Genomic DNA, 18,644 nt, shown 5'->3' on the forward strand with positions numbered 1-18,644 from the left:
ACACACTGGAATTCCTTCGAACTGAATCAGAAATATGCAAAACTTCCAGAAAACATGTTTAACAAAATTACCTGTGAGAACAGGCATGATATTTTTAGCAATAAGACTTGCCAATGTACCACTAGAGTAAAAAATACACAATATACTATAAACACTATTTGGATTCAAGCAAGGTGTCTGCCAGAGCAGGAACCTACAGGAAGGTTTCTAGGCTACTGCCAGAATTGCTTTGTCCTGTTCTGCCTGTAAGAGGGTGACTGTCTAAGCTATTAAGCTATATTAAATACAACTGTGTACTGCAGTGCTACAGGTGACAAACATGGACAAATAGTGCTATTTGCCCTAATCATTAATGTACTTAAAATCAGTTTTTGATTTTTCTACATTGCTGGTGGAAATTCAGAGAAGGGAACAGAGCTGGGGAAGGGGCTGGAGCACAAGTGTGATGGGAGCAGCTGAGGGACCTGGGGGGTTCAGCTGGAGAACAGGAGCTGAGGGGAGACCTTCTGATCTCTGAACTGCCTGAAAGGAGCTTGGAGCCAGGGGGGTTGGGCTCTGCTCCCAAGGAACAAGCACCAGGACCAGAGGAAACGGCTGCAAGTTGCACCAGGAGAGGTTGAGGTTGGATCTGGGGAACAATTTCTTCCCCAAAGGGCTGTGGGGCATTGGAACAGGCTGCCCAGGGCAGTGGTGGAGTCACCATCCCTGGAGAGGTTGAACAGATGTGGAGATGAGGTTCTCAGGGACATGGGGTAGTGCTAGATTTAGGTTATGGCTGGATTCAATCTTAAGGGTCTCTTCCGACCAAAATTATTCTATGATTCTGAGACTCGGATGCAATAACGAAGGGGCTTTCCAGAAAGCTCAGCATCCTCCATTCCTCTTCCACATGCCCAGATACTGCCAGAGCCCAACAATGAGCTCAGGGCCATGAGGTTCCCACACACACCTGATGCCTCCAGCACACAGCAGCCACTACAGCACCAGCTTCTCAACATAAATTGGCGAGACAGCTTATGAATGTCACCCATGGCCAAGTTACGTGCTGCCAGCATAATTCAAACATCCTCTGAAAGATGAGGCAGAATAGTTTCTACATCCTAGCCACTGCATTTAGGACCTGGTACATCATATGGTCTTACCTGCAAGGAAAAAGTGTGTTACTTGCACACTGGGGACACAGCTAACACAGATATTCACACCAAAGAAGGCAGTCACGGCAGCCTAAGAGCCAAACAGTTCTGAAACATGAGGACATATCTCTCCCTGCAGGACCGTGTCCACCTCGGACCAGCTCTTACTTACATCGATCTCTCCATCATCAATCTCTCCATCATCTTCTTCTTTCTTCTTCTCCTTGAGAGGGTCCTGGCCATCCTTTTCGTCATCACTTTTACTGCTGGATTTTTTCTCATCTTCATGGGCATCATCTCCTTTATCCTCTTCCTCATCATCCTCACCAGCAGCTTTCTCACCATCCTCCTCTGCAGCAGCAGCACTTGTCTCATCAGGAACTTCCTCATCATAGTCCAATTCATGCTCATCTAGTTCACGGGTGACAGAGGACGCTTCGTCGCCTAGGTCATTTGTCCGGTCTTCCTCCTCTCCTTTGCGAGGCGGAGGGCTCTTCAGCTCCCCACTCTGCTCGTTGTTGTCAGACTCCTGAGACTTGGTTTCGCTCAAGCGATCTTCTTCATCCGAGTGGTTTTCCTCTTCGCCGTGACTCAGTCGTCCCCTGGCTGCCGCCTCCTCCTCCTCCTCTCCCAGGACGCTGCCTTGCCCACCATCTCCATCAAGGTCCCGGTCTGAACCGCTCTCCTTCAGGACTTCATCATCAGAAAGCTGCTGGTCCTCTTCGTCAGGAGAGCAGGGGTTTCGCTCAGGGCTGTCGGAAACGTCCATCAGTACCCAGTAGTCTGCACAGGGTAGAAAATAACACTTGTTATGGGAAACAAGCTGGGAAATCAAGAAAGGCTCACCTTGCTGAATTTGTACTCTTGTGCTCTACTCCCTGAAAAATGAAAGGTTGCTTGAATTCATGAACAGGGTTTATCACAGTATCTTCAAGAAGGAAACAGAGTTTAAACTGCACATAAAAAATTGATTACAATACTGTCCCAGACTAGATAAGACCGTGCCACCCTTCATGCACAATGAAGGAGTGTGAGGTCGGGATTTCATCTACAAGCTCTACCAGATGAGGCTGCACAAGCTCTCCCACCAAACCAGCACCAGAAATGCCAAGGTTGCCTCCTCTCCCCAGGCACGACCCACATTTCTTCTGTGAGCAGGATAATGAGCCTCCAAATGCAGGGTCAGATTTCCAGGTGTATTTTGAACTATAAGCACATGGCACCGCAAATTGCGCAGACTCCCAAAGAGGGACAGGAACACAACTTACAGCGATGCTGGAAAAACAGCCTGTTATTTACAGCATTTATCAGACGGCTCCAGGAATAGACACAAAAGCAAGGACAGTACGCAGTCATGAAAACTCCTGGATTTCTAATCAGGTTTAATTTAGGCAGCACATGTATTGCCATCTAATTGCCACCTGCTTTATAAAGCAAAGATTCAAAATTCCTTCAAAGAAGCAGATGATAATTGTCTACATCATGCACTTGCTAGAAGTTCAGTATGAATACGTGCTGGTATGAATAAGTTAAAAATTAGATGTCTGCTTAGAATGAGCATAATAAACTCAACAGAAAGGGGAAAAGAAAAAAAAAGCACCCATATATCTATTTATTTTACACCAGAAAACAAAAACCCCGTGAATGACAGGAGAACTGTGTGACCCAAGGAAGTAGCTGAGCTGTCTCTTACTAGGACGATTACTGGCTCACATTGAGACAAAAGCTCTTGGTGATTAAAAACTCTTACCCTCCAACCATGGCCTCTTGCTGTAACACGTACTTAGCCTTATAAACAACGATGGGACTCCTTCCTCAGCCCCCTCAGCAATAACCAACGGTGCACAGAAGAACCCAAGCTGAGAAAGGTGCCTCGGTAGGCTTTCCAGCACCAGCCAATGCTCAGAGAGATAAAAAGAGCCACAGTAGTTCTCTAGTTGTATTAATACTGGTGGAACAGTTTGGAGGTATCAGCATCCCCCTTTCCAGGGGACTAAATTCACCATTTCAATGTGTCACCTCCTCCTCCATCCCAAAGGTCTGTACAGGAACGGGCCTGGGCAGCCATCACACAGAAATGAAAAGCTAAAGACAAACCCAAGGCTTTCAGAAGCATATTAAGGGCTAAAGAAAAGTCACAAGGTTACAAACCAACAGGACTTCTTCATCTGAATACATGTTTGACTTTGGCTGTTCCCAGCAAGCACATTTCCTGCTGGTGCAACAACAACATGGCATAAGTCACCAGATTTTTACCTGTTATTTTTAAGAATCATAGAATAGTTTGTGTTGAAGGGACGTTCCCAGCTCCCACCGTGCCACCCCTGCCATGAGCAGGGACATCTTCACCAGCTCAGGTTGCTCAGAGCCCCGTCCAGCCTGGCCTGGGATGTCTCCAGGGATGGTTCATCCACCACCTCTCTGGGAACCTGGGCCAGGCTCTCACCACCCTCAGGAGCAACAATTTCATCCTCACATCTGGCCTGAATCTCCCTCCTCTAGTTTAAAACCATTGCCCCTTGTCCTGTCATAACACACCTTTCTAAAAAGTCTGTCCCCAAGCGTCTGTAACCCTTTGAGCAGAAATGCTACAGGTACAGGACTCCAGTAGCTCCTTTAAACACATCCAGTAATCCTGTCTGAAATAAAAGTTATTACCAGTAGGCAGCTCTGTGTTACTCAACCTTTCCCTGACCCAGCCCGTCGCTTTTCTCTGCTGGGCTCCTCCGACTGATTCTGCATCATAAAGCTTCTCACCTGCCATCAAAGAGCAAGACCAGCCAGGGGCAGACACCCCAAGCCACAGCACTCAGCCATGCGCTGGCAACGCCATCCAAGCAAATCTGAGCCTTGGTAGCATCCAAACCCCTAAATATTTTGGAAATGAGAGAATCAGAGATCTCGGTGCTGAAATTCGGCAGGAGGGGAAGCGCGGGGAATGTGCAGCATCTCTTCTATGTGTGCCTGGAATCAGGAAGGCACGAGAACTTGGTTACTTGTGCTACTCATCTCCTCCTTCATCAGCTTTCCAGGATCAGGGCTGTTTTATTTATTTCTTGTACACTGCCAGATGAACCATCATCACCACGATAACATCTCTTGCCTAGTGAAGACATTATTAGCTGGTGTTTGCAGCAAACTCTCCTGAAGAAAGTCACACTCAAGAAAATGCTACTCGTTATACTACAAGAGGTCTGCAGAGAAGGACATGCAAAATAACATAAAATGAAATACACTCCCAGAAGCGGTACAAGTCTATGTTTGTACCTAACACATGTGCTCTACTTCAAGTCTTCAAAGATATTTGTTAATTGATAAACACAAGGATGATCTAAACATTCAACAGGGCCCCAGGCAGCAGAACAGTCACATTCAGAGCTCCCAAATGGCTGCTCTTGTTTTTCTGCACATGTGAAGAAGCTGGTGCTTGCTCACAAGCCAAGTTCTGATTCTACTGAAAAGTTAAAAGCCAAATTAAAATACAGCAATCGCCTCCTGGTGACAGCGGCTCTGGGTAGTTAAATCAGATGTAATCTCAAACAAATCATATTCTTACTGAGCCTGTAAAGGTTGATGTTGAGGTCATGAATGCTTGCACAAATTGTTACTGGCTTTATGAGCGATTTTATGGCAGCAATTTTAATTGCCTAAGTGCCTGAGAAGTTACACTTAGCATGCACATAGAACAACTCGGCACGTTAGCTCTGGAGGGTCAGACTCCAGAGGCAGCAGAAACAGAAGAGCTGTCAAGTGCAGATGTAGTCAGGAAATTTGTTTCCCGATTTCTTGCAAATAAGCAGCAAAGAAAAAGCGTTTGAGTGAACTCAGTGCCCCCCTGTATTCAACACCAAGACCTTCTGAGGGATGGGGGAAAACAAGGATGAATCATTCTCACCACCAGCTGAGGTGATAAGTGTAAAACATTCACCTCTGCTGGCAGCTATTAATGCTGTTATAAAACTCCAGCGCATCCCTCAGTTACAATAATTTCCTATTAATTTCCATCAGCAGCAATGATAAGAAACACAATAAATAACAGCCCAAGTGAAAAAAAATAATCCAAGTAGTCTGGTTTTGGTGTGTATTTCCCTGGATTCAAGAAACAGCAAGTTTTGGTGATGGGCCCCACATTCTCCCCAGTGCCTCCACCTGCACAGGCAGGGAAGCAACACACAGAAAACACATATAGCTCCTATATACACCAATTTCAGTGAGAGCCACGGCTCAGCCAGTCTCCAAGGGCTGTTGCTCCAAGTCCACCAGCAGAAAAGAAAAAATACCCCTAAACCAATGATTTTTGGTTCAATCTTATGCGCAACAGCACGTGTAGAATCGCAAAACCAGCTTCTGGGTGACAGCAACATTGCAGAAGCACCATCTGATATGGGAGAACGCCTGTCACCCAGCTAGGTGGAACTGCTTGTAGTCACTCATTTGTAGAAAAAAAGAAATAATTGAATATTATGTAAGGCAAGAGTACCAAAGAAAGATTCTTGTGAAGTGCTGGAGTGCTTGTTACAGCCACTCAAACTTCCTTTCAAGCTCCAATTGACTTATTCTTTGCATAGTAGCAAATTTAACTCCAGTTTAAAGTGCACGTCCCAAGTGTTGTCTCAGAATAATCCATAAATCAGTTTATTAAAAATCCCTCAAATCTTGCAAGGTTGGTTTGTTTTGGAGTTTTTTTGGAGGGGGGTGTTTGGACTTTTATTTATTTGGGTTTTTTTGCTTTCCACTCTCCTAGAGCTAAACAAACAGGCAAATACTAGAAAAATCTGAGAAAAATTACATGGAAGTATTTAAAATTAAGCAATACTGACGTAAGTGGTAGAGCAGAAATCCACAGGTTTCATCCCTCATCATAAGCTTGGAATTTTTGTGCCTTAAAACCAAGCCAGTTTCCTACTGTCTTCACAACCGGTTATAAAAGCCAAAAATTAACTTCTACCCTATAGGTAAGATTGTTTGACTTCTAGCTTAGGATGATGGGGCAAGAACCAGGTATATAATAATACTTCTCATTTAGCAGCGTTTTATCTTTAGAGGTGTCTTTAAAACTACAGGCAGCTCAGGCAAAGCCAACTTTGGTCAGAGCTCACAACCCCTTCTGTGACAAAACTGACTTAATTTGCTCAAAGTGCACTGAATTTCCATTTTCTGTGTGTCTGAAGCAGGTTCAGAACAGGTCGCTAAGCCTTTCAGATGAGACTTACAAAACTTTCACTTTGCCAGGCTGAAGCAGCTGGTACAGCCTTCGAGAGGCCATGGAAAAAATGCAATAATAGGGTGCACTTGCAGCCAAAAATGTGGTTTTTAGTGTCTCTAGAAGCACCTGTGCATGCCCCATTGAGCTGAACACCCCTGAAAAGCATCTCATATGTTCTTAATAAGAAATCGAGGATTTGGCAGCTCAGCTTCCCAGTCATGCCACGTGCAGCAAGCACAGGCCACCCTTGCAGAGGTGAGCCAGATGGCACCTGCTGTCCACACAGAAAACAGTTGGGTCAAGCAAGATTTTTTGCTCCAGCTGCTCCTTTTGGGTCCTCATGTCCGCAGCCAGTCCCTGTTGGCTCACAGTGTCCCTGCCAGTGCTGCAGGACAGCAGGATTTGAGACAATATTGGATCTTGGGAACAATTTCTTCCCCAAAGGGCTGTCGGGCATTGGAACAGGCTGCCCAGGGCAGTGGTGGAGTCACCATCCCTGGAGGGGTTGAACAGACAGAGATGAGGTTCTCAGGGACATGTGGTAGTGCCAGGGGTGGGTTGATGGTTGGACTTGATGATCTTAAGAGTCTCTTCCAACCAAAATTATCCTTTGACTTGGATACAATAAATAATGAAGCGGTTTATCTTGGTCTCTGTTCCCATTTAAGCCTCAGAAATTACTAGAAAACATTTAAAACGACACAGCTTCGCCCCAGCTCACACACAGGTAAAAAGGCACTGCACCTCGAGGAGCTGTCAGGGAAATTTAAATTCATCTGCTTCAGCCACATTGTATTTTTTCCAAAGCAGCCTTGACACAGTACTACAGGGAGTAAGAAAAAAGCCCTTTGCTACACAAGTTGCTTTCTAAAACTCAACTTCAATATTGGCAGGTGACCCCAGGATACACTTTAAATAATATTTTCAACCTTACACTTTTGTGAGGTGATTTGCCCAAGGCAAGAGGCAGACGAGTCAGAGTACTGGAATTCTTAGCAGCAGGGCTGTTTTCAAGATGAAGCTCAACTTCTACTCTCTGTTAAACTTGCAGCATCAAAAGGAAGAAATTTTTCTAGTTTTAGTCCATGGTCACCTCAGACACTAGGGCAGAGCAGCGTTTCACAGATGCTGATTCTGGATCTGTGGCTCTCGACAGCGCTTCTTGCTGCCAGGAGGCTCAAATCTGTTCCTTGTTGCTCTGTGCTGTGCTGTTTTCAACTAGAATTCAGGATAAGTTTAAGCAACATCTTTAATTAAGCAAAAAAAGTTAAGTTTTGTGCACAACTGACTTGCTGCTTCAGGCAGTGTCTTGGCAGCAGATGAGCCGGAACTAGTCTGGAAAGGACTAGCTCAGGATGGCAGCTTAATCTAACTGACTACAGCATCTACAGGATAAGCTGCGAGTTAAGATGGGATTTGAAACAGACACTGAGGAGAAAATACTCCAGTCAAGCATTATTTCCATTCATTAAATTACTCTCCCCTCCATGGCTGAACCTCTATATGGTGCCACAAAAGCTTTTTCTGAGGGAACAAGGAAAACGCCTTGGATACAGTATGGGAAATGACAGCTTGAACCGTTCCAGCACCTCTAGTAGCAGGAAGGCGCCTAGTACCAAATAGAAAACAGGAGCTTCAATCTTGAAATGCTACAAATTGTCAGACAGATGGCAAGAACCAAACTCAAACCCAACTTGTGTAGCCCCACGTCAGAGCTTCTAGGGTGTCCATGGGACAGAGCACAGGGCAGAGGCCAAGCAAGGAAGCTCAGAACATCTGTTTTTCAGGCAGAAATCTTTGAGATAGCAGAAAGTGGTTTTTCTCCTTTCTAACAGCCAAACAGCTTGACGCAAAATCAAAGCATTTCCATTAGAGACACAAAAAGCACAAGTTAATGCAGAACAGAAAAGTTCTCGAACATGAGTACAGGTGAAGAAGAATAACAGGTGAGTTCAGGAAATAGTGCTGACAGGACAGGTGAGAAGAGAAACAAACCACAAAAAGATTGGAAAACAGAAAAAGAACTGGAAAACAGAAGCAATAGACAGGAACTACAATGGGGGAAAAAACACGGAAGAGTTGTGACAATAGGTGAAAGAAATAAAATTACTTTTGATCCAGGAGCATCATGTAAAACCGAAAAGATGCGTAGAAAAAAAGCAAAGCCCCCACTCCTTTACTTTGAATGAAACTATGGTCGTTAACAGGGTTAGTTAACTAAATACAGACTTATCTGCCATCCTCAGAGAAGCACTGACTTTGAAAATGCACAGCAAAGTTCAATTACGAGGAAGCTGTCAGGGAAGCTTTTAGCACAGAAAACTGAGCCACCTTTCAGAGTTAACTGAAGAGAATTGCCCAGTGACAGCCACTTCCAGCCAGCTGAGTTTTAAAGAAGAGCTCAGAGAGCTCCAATCCAGAACATTCACGCCAAGTGGATACGCTGGTGCTACTCACTGCTGTCAGGCAAACTCTGGGGCCAAAACTCAAAGAGAAACGGCGTCATAAGCAGCTGGAGTTTGTTTTCATAGCACACCTGATTTTCCTACTGCTGAAGCACACACGGCTCTTCCTGCAGCTCTCTGCTGGCAAATGCTAATTTGGAATTATTGGCACCTCAGTCCCATGACAGAAAACAAGACCGATTGTCCCTGTATTCTGTAGGATTCATGAATAATCACAATCAAGAACCTAATTTTGCTCAGAACATTGGATCAGATGTCTTGCAGGAGTTGTCGTGATTACACTGCAGCCTTTTTCTTTAATCTAGGCCAACCTTAGGAAGGCAAAGAGAAAGAACTCACACTTCGGAAGTATTGCTCTTGCTACAGTCAAAGCAACTACGACCAGTTGCTTCAGCAAAGCTGAGTTACCAACAGCAGCAAAAGAAAATATTCTTGGCGTGGATGTTGAAAGGGCAGCTCTGAGAAGAAACAACCCCGCCGAGACAATTCACAGAGGGAATTTAAACCATCTGCGCTGGGCGGCCAACACAAACCAGTGTTATGCGGGTGACGCACCCACCCATCATAGGGATGAGATGTTCCCATCACAGGATGGACACCCCCCTGATGCAGCCGGTGCCGCTGTGGGTTCCTCACACCCCACCCACCCACCCAGCTCCCTTACCTCCCAGGGCCTCCTGCCAGGCTGAGCTGCTGCTGCTGGGCCCCCCAGGCCAGGGCTGGTGGGGCTTTCCCTGTTCCCACCTGCCTGGGGAGGGAGGACGGTCAGAGCCACCCACAGCCCTGCGGTCCCACCAGCCCCTGTGTTGCCCTCCCCAACTGAAACTACCCCCTTCCATAGCACCCGCCCAAAACTCAAACTCCTATCCAAGTTGGTACTGCCTCCTTCCTCCCTTCTGCCCCATCTCACTGCAGCTGCCCCTCCCCCCCCCCCCAAATAAAGCTGCATTCCCACCAAACCCTCTCCCCAAATCCCCCCACAAACTAAGGACTCTCCACCGCAAGCACCGCCGGTCCCCATCTTATCCCCTTCCCCGTACTGTCCCCCCCGCAGCCCCCGCTCCAAACTGGGGCTACTCCCCCATCGCCTCCAACTAGCGCTTCCCTCCCCAGACCCCCCTTCCCAAACCGCCCCATCCGTTCCCAGCGAGAGCCGTCCCTTCTTTCCCAATCCCCCACCCCGGGGGTCCCCCCGCTCCCCAGCACCCCCCGCCGGGGTCGCCCCCAACTGATGCCGCCTCCCCCCTCCACGGCCGCTCCCCCCGGCTCCGCCGGCGTCCAGGCCCGCCCCACCTCCCCGGCACTAGGCCGCAGCCGGTGCCCGTTGAGCGCAGCCGTGCAGGCAGCAGCACACCTGGGCGGACGGGCGCGACGGGCCGGGCTGGGGCGACGGGCGGAGCGGGGCGGGCCGGGGAGAGACCCGGCTCGGGGACGAAGCGGCGGCGGCGGCGGCGCGGGACGGAGCCTTCACTCGCGGCGGCGCAGGGCGGCCATGGCGTGACGTCATCCAGGCGCGACGGCGCTCACGCCAGGGGGTGGGGAGGGCGCGCTCCGCTCGCCGCTCCCTTTCCCGAGCGCGCGCGCGAACGCGCGCCACCTCCTTGGCCGTGCCTTAAAGGGGCCGCGCGTCCGCTGGGGAGCGGGTGTGGACAGATGTGCAGGACGCATACAGATGTGTGCGCACACGTGGTGGGGCACAGAGAATCGTACACTCGTTTTGGTTGGAAGAGACCCTCAAGATCATCGAGTCCAACCATAACCTAAATCTAGCACTACCCCATGTCCCTGAGAACCTCATCTCCATGTCTCTTCAACCTCTCCAGGGATGGTGACTCCACCACTGCCCTGGGCAGCCTGTTCCAATGCCTGACAGCCCTTTGGGGAAGAAATTGTTCCCCACATCCAACCTCAACTTCCCCTGGTGCAACTTGCGGCCGTTTCCTCTGGTCCTGGCGCTTGTCCCTTGGGAGCAGAGCCCGACCCCCCTGTCTCCAAGCTCCTTTCAGGCAGTTCAGAGATCAGAAGGTCTCCCCTCAGCTCCTGTTCTCCAGCTGAACCCCCCAGGTCCCTCAGCTGCTCCCGTCACACTTGTGCTCCAGCCCCTTTCCCAGCTCTGTTCCCTTCTCTCAACTCACTCCAGCACCTTAAGGGTTTTCTTGTCCTGAGGGACCCAAAGCTGACCCCAGGATTCAGAGTGCAACCTCACGTGTGTGCAACATGAGGAGGGGTGCATGGTGCATGCACACGAGGGGTGCACACACAATGTACACATGAGGAAGGATGTATACATGAGGTGACATGTGCAGGTACACATACACACTACATGTAGGCGCACAGATGTGTAGGTGGACATGTTCAGCGCAAGGGCTTCTTGTTCTGTTCCAGTCTCCAACCTGGGGCCAAATTCAGCCCTGGGAGATGTCCCAGAGGTGCAAAATGCCCAGGAGGCTGCTCACGGGGGGTGCTGGGAGCAGAGTCACTGGGGGCAGCCGGGAGGAGCAGATGCTGGTGGGTCTGGGCTGGAGGAGGCTCCCTTGGGACAGCCCCAGGGATGCTCCTTCATCACCCACGGGTGGCCCTTTCCCCTGCATTGACCACACCCTTTGTGCCAGCAGGAGATTGGCTAAGGCAGGAGTCGGGGGGCTGAGTGGGCGGAGTCTTTGCATGGCCGATATATAAGGTGGGGTGGGACTAACTGAGGGAAGAGGTTTTGGTTGCTTGGTGGAGGTAAGTAGGGATGATAATAACGATAACTGGGGGGTGGGATGATAACGGGAGATGGAGTAAGATCCTCGGTAGATTCCTGGCTGGATGTGTCCCTGCAACAGCAAGGTTGGGGTCGTCCCCATAGGCACCCCTGGCACCCCAAGGCCTTTATTGCCCCCCCATAAGGCTGGGGTGGGGGGTGCAGCTCTGTGTCTCACCTTTGCTCCAGCGCTGACTCAGTTGCACAAGGGCTGTGCTGGCAGCAGACTCTGCTCGGGCGGCCACCAGAGCAGCCCGGCCCTGGCCAAAGGGCAGGCACGGCCCCCGTGTAAAGGCAGTGGTGCTGGGGCGCTGGCTCAGTGCTGCGCTGAGCTGCTGGTGGGACAGGGTTTCCTAGAGAGACCACTCTGCCCAGGGCTGAATCCTTCCTTCCTGGCAGGCTGGCCCGTGCTCCTCGCAGAGATGGATTATGCCAAGTCCCTGAGCCTGCGCCTGGCTGCCCCTGTCTCCAAGTAAGTGCTGGGAAGCCACTGTCCCCAGGGTGGGCGATGTGGGAGCCCTCCCTGTTTTGACATCTCTTGGCTCCCTGAGTGAATGTTCTGAGTCTTGGAGGGGGGTCTGGCACTGCCTGGGGCTGGTGGTGGGTCTCAGGACACCCCAATCCCTCCATCCCCCCAGATGTGTCTCGGCAAGCGCCTCCATGACCCAGCAGCTGCTGTCGAGCCCGACCCCACGGCCTCGACCCTATCGCATCTGCAACTGGGACCGCAGCCTGCGCAAGGGCATCATGGCACACAGCCTCGCTGACCTGCTGCGCCAGGTGAGCCGGGGGCTGTCTGTCTGTCTGATGCAGGACTGTCTGTCCGCCCAGGGGAGTGGTGGGCTGGCCGTCTCCCAGCCCCGCTCACCCCCAGCACCTTGGCAGGCTCAGAGCACGCTGCTGGCCCCAGGTCCTGTCTCGGTGGTACTGGATGAGGACGGCACGGTGGTGGAGACAGAAGCTTTTTTCGAGACGCTGGAGGAGGGGACAGTGCTGATGGCCCTGAGCAAGGGGCAGAGCTGGGCTGCCTCCAAGGTGGGTGTACCCCTGCCGGGGCAGAGCCTGGTTTATCCCATATGCATTCCATGCTGGCATTATGCATGTTGGGGTTCTTCAGTGTGGAGAAGAGAAGGCTTGGGGGAGACCTTATTGTGGTCTTTCTGTACTTAAAAGGGGCTGATAAGAAAGAAGTGGACAGAATTTTCACTAGGGCCTGTTGCGACGGGGCAAGGGTTGATGGTTTTAAACTAAAGGAGGGGAGATTAAGGCTGGACATGAGGAAGAAAGTGCTGTCCCTGAGGGTGGTGAGAGCCTGGCCCAGGTCACCCAGAGAGGTGGTGGATGAACCATCCCTGGAAACATCCCAGGCCAGGCTGGATGGGGCTCTGAGCAACCTGAGCTGGTGAAGATGACCCTGCTCATGGCAGGGGGGGAACTGGGTGAGCTTTGGAGGTCCCTTCAACCCAAATCATTGTGTGATTCTATGATCAGTGATGCTGGGCTGGGTGGTACCCAGGATGCTGGATGAGGTGGGTAACCCTGGTCCTACACCACCCTAGACACCCGGGTACCAGCTCAGCCTGTCCCGCAAGCCCCCTCGCAGGATCGATGTCGCCTGCGTCACCTTCGACCTCTACAAGACCAACCCGCGGGACCTGGGCTGCCTCAATGTCAAAGCCACGCTCTACGGCACCTACAGCATGTCCTATGACCTGCGCTGCTATGGGGCCAAGCGGCTGATGAAGTGAGTGCTGGGGGAATGGAGATGGTTTGGAGGGGTGGAGATGCTGCAGTGGGGCACCAGGCCTGCTCTGTGGGGTGCAAGGAGAGCTGCTCACCCCCTTCCTCCCTGCCCAGGGAAGCCTTGCGCTGGACACTCTTCACCATGCAGGCCACTGGCCACGTCCTGCTTGGCACCTCTTGCTATATGCAGCAGCTCCTGGATGCTACGGAGGAGCCGAAGGAGGCAGAGAGCAGCCCAGCGCTGCAGAACCTCCTGCCCCACAGCCTGCCTCCCCTGCCCCGCAGGAAGACACTGCAGTGAAGGTCAGGTGGCCTGTCACCCTTTCTCTGTCACCATCCCCATCCCTGGGGGTCCCAGCACCCTGCTAGGTCAATGCCTGGGGGGAGGGAGCTGCAGTGCCCAGCACAGCCTCTCCTTAGCCAGCCGTTCTCTGTAATATCTATTATTCTGTAAATATATTTATTTAAGTAAAGCTCCTGTGCCTTCAGCTGTGGCTCGTCTCTTTTCTGCAGCATTGGGGAGGTTTGGGGAGGGCTCAGCCACTTGCCCCACATGGCACACTGGGGCTGTGGTGCAAGAGTCTGCAACAATGGGACCTGTTGCAAGTGCTCCCAAAGGAGCTGTGGCTTTTGTCCTCCTCTCTGTTACCCCATGTCCCACCTGGCAAGCAGCTGAGTTGGCATTTGCCAAGCCATAAGGAGGGGATGGTGCAGAGGGGGTCCCTCACCCCAAACCCTGGGGCAGTTGGCACAAAATATGTTCTTGCTCTGATGACAGATGTCCCTGATCCTGTCATTGGCACCCAAAGGGCTGTCAGGGAGCTTTGGGGGGGTGTTTTAGCCCTTGATATCCCCAGTCCCGTGGACAGGGAGCTGCTGCACCCCCCAGCCTTGCACAACCCCATGGGGAATCAAACCCTCCCGCAGCACCAGGGATACCAGACTGGGAAACAAAACACAGCCTGGGGTGACACTGGGTTATAGTGACCTGGCAACTAGGGGGCAGCTGTCCCCAAGTAGGAAATGGGGAGCTCAAATGGTCCTTGCTGGCAACTAGGGGGCAGCTGTCCCCAAGTAGGAAATGGGGAGCTCAAATGGTCCTTGAAATGTGAAGCAGGGTGGGGAGGGGACAACTCAGTGCCCTCCTGTGCTGCAGTGGGATGAGATGTGGGGAGAGAAGCTGTGCTTAGGGACATCTTCCTGTGACAGGGGACAGGAGCCACACTCACCTGGGGACATCTCACCAGAGGGCACTGGGGCTCCAGCACAGGAACAGCTAATGTGGTAGAACCCAGAGCCGGGCTTAGGGCAGCAGGGCCCACCTGTGGCTGTGAGGGCTTAATTAGCCTGATAATTAATGAGCTAACAGCCTGCAGCCTGGTTGCACTGCCCCATGGCACCTGGGGTGAGGTGAGTGCCACTGGGGGGACAGGGACACTGTGCTCTGCCCCACTAGTTGCAGGCTGTCCCTGCCATACACATACCCACCGTCCCTGACCCCCATGGGGTGACAGTGGCCTCTCCAGCCCCCGCAGCATCCCCCCTGCAGGCAGGTGGCAGCCTGGCTCTATTAGACATATTTATTTCTGTACACACTTATACACACGCTTCCCAGGGTTGCTCCATCCTCATTCAGTGCTGTCTCCCCACAGGCTCCACTCTGTGGCGGGGGGCACCCCCTACTCTTCTTGGGGTGCCTAGGGTCAAAACACGCTGAGCCCCCTCCCCATCCCTGTAGTGTCGACCTGGGGACAGAGCCCCCCACAGTCCCCCAGCCAGGGCAGGGCTACGCGCCTTCCCTCTGCCTCAGTTTCCCTGCAGCATCCACCCCGGTGAGGCTCGGCATGCACTGGAGGCTGGGGGGGACCGGCCCCCCCACCAGCACTGTGCTCACATGGAACACACGGGATCCCCAACCTAGGGCAGAATTTGGGGATATCGGAGGCAACTCCAGCTGCTGAAGCCTCCTGGGGGAATCCTCCATCACCCCAACCCCCGCAAGGGAGGGTGTCAGCCACCGGTTCTCACCCCTGCAGCCCCCAAGCAGTGGTAGGGATAGCTGGGGGGGCTTTACTTGACGTGCTCGGCGGCGTGGGAGGAGCAGTAATACTTCTTGTGGGCGATGAAGGTGGAGAGGCTGCTGAATTTGATGTTGCAGAGGCGACAGTACCTGTGGTTGCCATTGGGCATGGGGCTGGGTACAGCCTTGGTTGGGGGGGTCTGCACCCCCCTGTCCGTGTAGGTAGGGGAGGTGGGGGGCTTGCGGGCGCCTTCCCGTAGTCCCTCAGGGGCTCCGGGCGAAGTGGGGGGCTGGGGCGACGTGGGGGGATGGGGGCTGCTGCCGCCATCCCGCCCCTCCTTGCTGTTGAAACTGTCCCGGTGGAGGCGGGGGGCAGGCGGGCGGGGCGGTGACGCGGTGGGGAGTGGGGGTTCGGGTGTCCTGCCAGCACCGGGCACCGGGGTGTCAGGGACGCCCTGCCCGGCCACCGCCGGCTTGGCTATGAAGAGCCCGTGGGCGTTACGGAAGTGCTCGAGGAGATCGCCCTTGATGGCCCCATTGAGGGGACAGTAGGGACAAGCAGAGAGAGGTCCCTTTGTCCCCATGGGTGACAGGGGACCTTTGGGGTGACGCTGCAGTGAGTCCGCACTGGGGTAGGGGACGCCGGGGCTCCCTGCTGGAGCCACCCTCACCCGCATGCCTTCGGGGTCCCCCTCGCCGGGGCTGTGCCGGTCCTTGAGGGGGGCAGCCATGGCTCCCTTCATCTTCTGGAGGTGCTCGAGGGTGCGGGGCTGCAGGGGGGTGGCTGGGCACTGGTACTTCTTGTGGGCCAGGTAGGAGTCGAGGCTGTGGAAGCTGATGCGGCAGGCGGTGCACTCGTGGTAGTCGGCCAAGGGCAGCAGTGGTGCCGGCGCCGGTTCACCCTGGCGCCGTGGCTTCTTGCTCAGATCGATGGGACCCTCGGTGTCTTGGTTGGCGTGGGGCGAGGGGGCAGCCCCCGGTGGGTCGGGGACTGGCAGCGGTTCGTGGGCAGGTGTGGGTTCGGCGGGGCGGTGAGTGGCCCCGTGGATCTCGTAGAGCTTACGGCGCTTGCGGGTACGGAGGGGTTGGGGGAGGAAGGGGACTTTGGGGACAGTGGGGCGGCGGAGCGGGGGGTCATGGCGGGAGGCACAGTAGAAACGCTTGTGTACCACGTAGGTCTCGTGGCGGCTGAAGCGGATGTTGCATGCCTCACACAGCGTCTTGCTGGGGTCCTCATCCCCCTCGTCTCCTGCTGAGCTGCTGGGGCTCTGGCTGTCCTCACTGCACCGTCCCGACACCCCCTCCACTTCAGGAGACCCCGCTTTGCCGCTTCCCTCCTCTGTTTTTACCTCTGGTGGGGCAGTTGGTGGCGTAGCATCCCGGCCGGTGTCCCCATCTCCTGCCAGTGTCCCCTGACTGTCACCCGCTGGGGGGGACAGCAGCGTCCCTGGAGTGGGAGCGCCCTTGGGTGCCCCGGGTGGGGCTTTGAGCTTGCGCACCCCAGGGGGGCTGTCCTCGGCCAGGTGCCGGCTGGAACAGTAGAGCCGCTTGTGCACGTAGTAGTTGTTGATGTTGTTGAAGGTGATCTCGCACTCGAAGCACGTGGCACCCTTGGGCGCCGGCGAGGTGCCGGTGTAGATGGTGGGTGGCACGGTGCCACCATGACCCTGCTTCAGCCGGCTGTGCACCAGCTCTGACATCTTCGCCAGGATCTCTGATGCCTGCGGCACCACCGCGGCTTCGTGACCAAACACGTACTGGGGGAGGAAGACGGTACCACCAGCCGTGCCCATCCCTGGCTCACTGGGCACCGGGCTGGAGCCTGGTGTGGGGCTGGCGAGCTCAGACTTGACCTTGGCTGAGGACAGGCTGCGGGGGGATGAGGTCCGGGAGCTGGGGCTGCCACCCCCCTCCATGGGGCCACTGCTTTTCGGCACCTCTGCCTCGCTGGCTGGGCTGCTGGCAGGCTCCTCCTTGATGCGGACAGGCTCACTGGATGAGGATGAGGATGATGATGATGGTCCTTCCCCGTTCTGTGGCTGGGTGGGTGGCGAGACCTTGCCAGCCCTGGCATTGGGGGGCGAGGCAGGTGGTGCTGGGGGGGCCACCGCGTCGGGGCCGGGCGGTGGGGTGGGCAGGGGGCCGTGCAGCACCACGTGCTGTGGCAGCGCTGGCAGCCCCTCGGGCAGGAATGCCGGCAGGCTCCCCTTCCGCAGGGACGTGTTGTTTGTCTGGTTCAGCCCTGCTGAGGGGAGAGAGGCACTGGGTCACCCCCCTGGCACAGCAATGCTTCCCCCGTCCCCCACCTCCCTCCTCGCCATTTGAGGACACAGCCCTCGGTGGCAATGCCAGGCTGTGCGTGGGGCGCTGGCACGTGTTGCCTGCCTGGGTACCCACCGGGGGTGAGGGGTTTGGCAGCGGGCAGGGCTGGCCCTGGTGAGTACATCTCTCCCTTGGAGCCTGGCTGGCAGATCATGTGGTTGGTGACAAGGTGGCTATAGAGGATGTCCCTCGTGGTGGAGATGAAGCCACAGCTGTGGCAGACACCTGTGGGGAACATGAGGCTGAGCAGGCTGGACACCACCCGGCAGAGACCCATGGGGAGTGGGTCCCCATCCCCAGGCTGTGCTGGAAGGGACAGGGGTGTCCCTATGGGGACGCTGGGCAGCGCTCACTCACCATTCAGGGTGTCCGTGTGCACTTTCAGGTGACGCTCGCAGTTGGCTTTCGTGGTGAAAGCGGACAGGCAGATCAGGCAGACAAACGGCCGCTCTCCTGCAGGACAGACAGACAGGCAGACACCTCAGCACCAAGGGAAGGGGGACAGGGATCACAGAGACAATCCATGGCCTGTGCCAGCTAAGGCGGCACCAGCTGCAGGAAGCAGGATGCTCCTTTTGTCTTTACAGGACATGGGGGAAGACTTAAAAGGGAGCAGCCCCAAACCAGTAACCTAACTGGGGTAGAACCTCATCTAACTGGTCACTGTGCTGCAGCCCCGCTGCTTCTCCACTCTTGGGGTCCCTGCATGTGGCTTGGTGTCCCCAGAGTGCAGCAGCATGCCATGCCATGCCACATTGTGCCATGCCGTGTCGTGTCATACCGCTGTGGCTCCGCATGTGGATCTCCAGGGAGCTGGCACTGGGGCAGCTCTTCTTGCACTGGGGGAAGGGGCAGACGCGCTCGTTGGGGTACGTCTCCTTGGGCTTCTCCTCCAGGGCGGGCGAGCCAGCGCTCTGCCGGCTGGCGCAGTAGTACATCAGGTGGGCTTGCAGGTTGCGCTCGCTCCGGTACCAGATCCCGCAGTCCTTGCATGGGAAGACATCTTCTG

General features: G+C 54.0%; 3 protein-coding genes across 14 annotated transcripts in view; 1 reads left to right on the top strand and 2 right to left on the bottom strand.

The window, feature by feature from the left end:
- ZC3H18 (zinc finger CCCH-type containing 18) overlaps nt 1-10,318 on the bottom strand; it is a 47,663-nt gene extending 37,345 nt beyond the window's left edge. For 4 of the 7 annotated variants that reach the window (XM_065848382.2, XM_065848380.2, XM_065848379.2 and 1 more), the window contains exons 1-3: nt 10,159-10,173; nt 9,469-9,552; nt 1,306-1,916 (exon numbers count right to left, since the gene is read on the bottom strand). In XM_065848382.2, the coding sequence (XP_065704454.1) occupies nt 1,306-1,902 (597 nt within the window). In that variant the 5' untranslated portion in view covers nt 1,903-1,916; nt 9,469-9,552; nt 10,159-10,173. Of the gene's footprint in view, nt 1-1,305; nt 1,917-9,468; nt 9,553-10,158 lie in introns of all 7 variants that reach the window. The other 3 variants (XM_065848384.2, XM_065848383.2, XM_065848377.2) reach the window with 2 other exon arrangements.
- Nucleotides 10,319-11,845: 1,527 nt separating this feature from the next.
- On the top strand, nt 11,846-13,781 carry CIDEC (cell death inducing DFFA like effector c). The gene is made up of 5 exons (XM_065848352.2): nt 11,846-12,022; nt 12,189-12,330; nt 12,436-12,585; nt 13,110-13,294; nt 13,408-13,781. Exons 1-5 carry the CDS (start codon nt 11,973-11,975, stop codon nt 13,592-13,594), a joined length of 714 nt encoding a protein of 237 aa, XP_065704424.1. The 5' UTR covers nt 11,846-11,972; the 3' UTR covers nt 13,595-13,781.
- Nucleotides 13,782-14,859: 1,078 nt separating this feature from the next.
- The window catches only part of ZFPM1 (zinc finger protein, FOG family member 1), a 33,971-nt gene continuing 30,186 nt past the window's right edge, over nt 14,860-18,644 (bottom strand). For 4 of the 6 annotated variants that reach the window (XM_065848348.2, XM_065848347.2, XM_071814557.1 and 1 more), the window contains exons 7-10: nt 18,417-18,641; nt 17,993-18,088; nt 17,711-17,860; nt 14,860-17,558 (exon numbers count right to left, since the gene is read on the bottom strand). In XM_065848348.2, the coding sequence (XP_065704420.1) occupies nt 15,364-17,558; nt 17,711-17,860; nt 17,993-18,088; nt 18,417-18,641 (2,666 nt within the window). In that variant the 3' untranslated portion in view covers nt 14,860-15,363. The remainder of the gene's footprint in view (nt 17,559-17,710; nt 17,861-17,992; nt 18,089-18,416; nt 18,642-18,644) is intronic. The other 2 variants (XM_071814556.1, XM_071814555.1) reach the window with 2 other exon arrangements.

Source organism: Patagioenas fasciata, chromosome 13, assembly GCF_037038585.1.
Source record: "Patagioenas fasciata isolate bPatFas1 chromosome 13, bPatFas1.hap1, whole genome shotgun sequence".
Classification (NCBI taxonomy): Eukaryota; Metazoa; Chordata; class Aves; order Columbiformes; family Columbidae; genus Patagioenas; species Patagioenas fasciata.

Excerpts from the sequence above, each read along its gene's own strand:
- CIDEC (XM_065848352.2), top strand. The coding sequence starts at position 11,973 with ATGGATTATGCCAAGTCCCTGAGCCTGCGCCTGGCTGCCCCTGTCTCC. Across the intron at positions 12,023-12,188 it reads CTGGCTGCCCCTGTCTCCAA|ATGTGTCTCGGCAAGCGCCT; the intron begins GTAAGTGCTGGG and ends CCATCCCCCCAG. Across the intron at positions 13,295-13,407 it reads GGGGCCAAGCGGCTGATGAA|GGAAGCCTTGCGCTGGACAC; the intron begins GTGAGTGCTGGG and ends CTCCCTGCCCAG.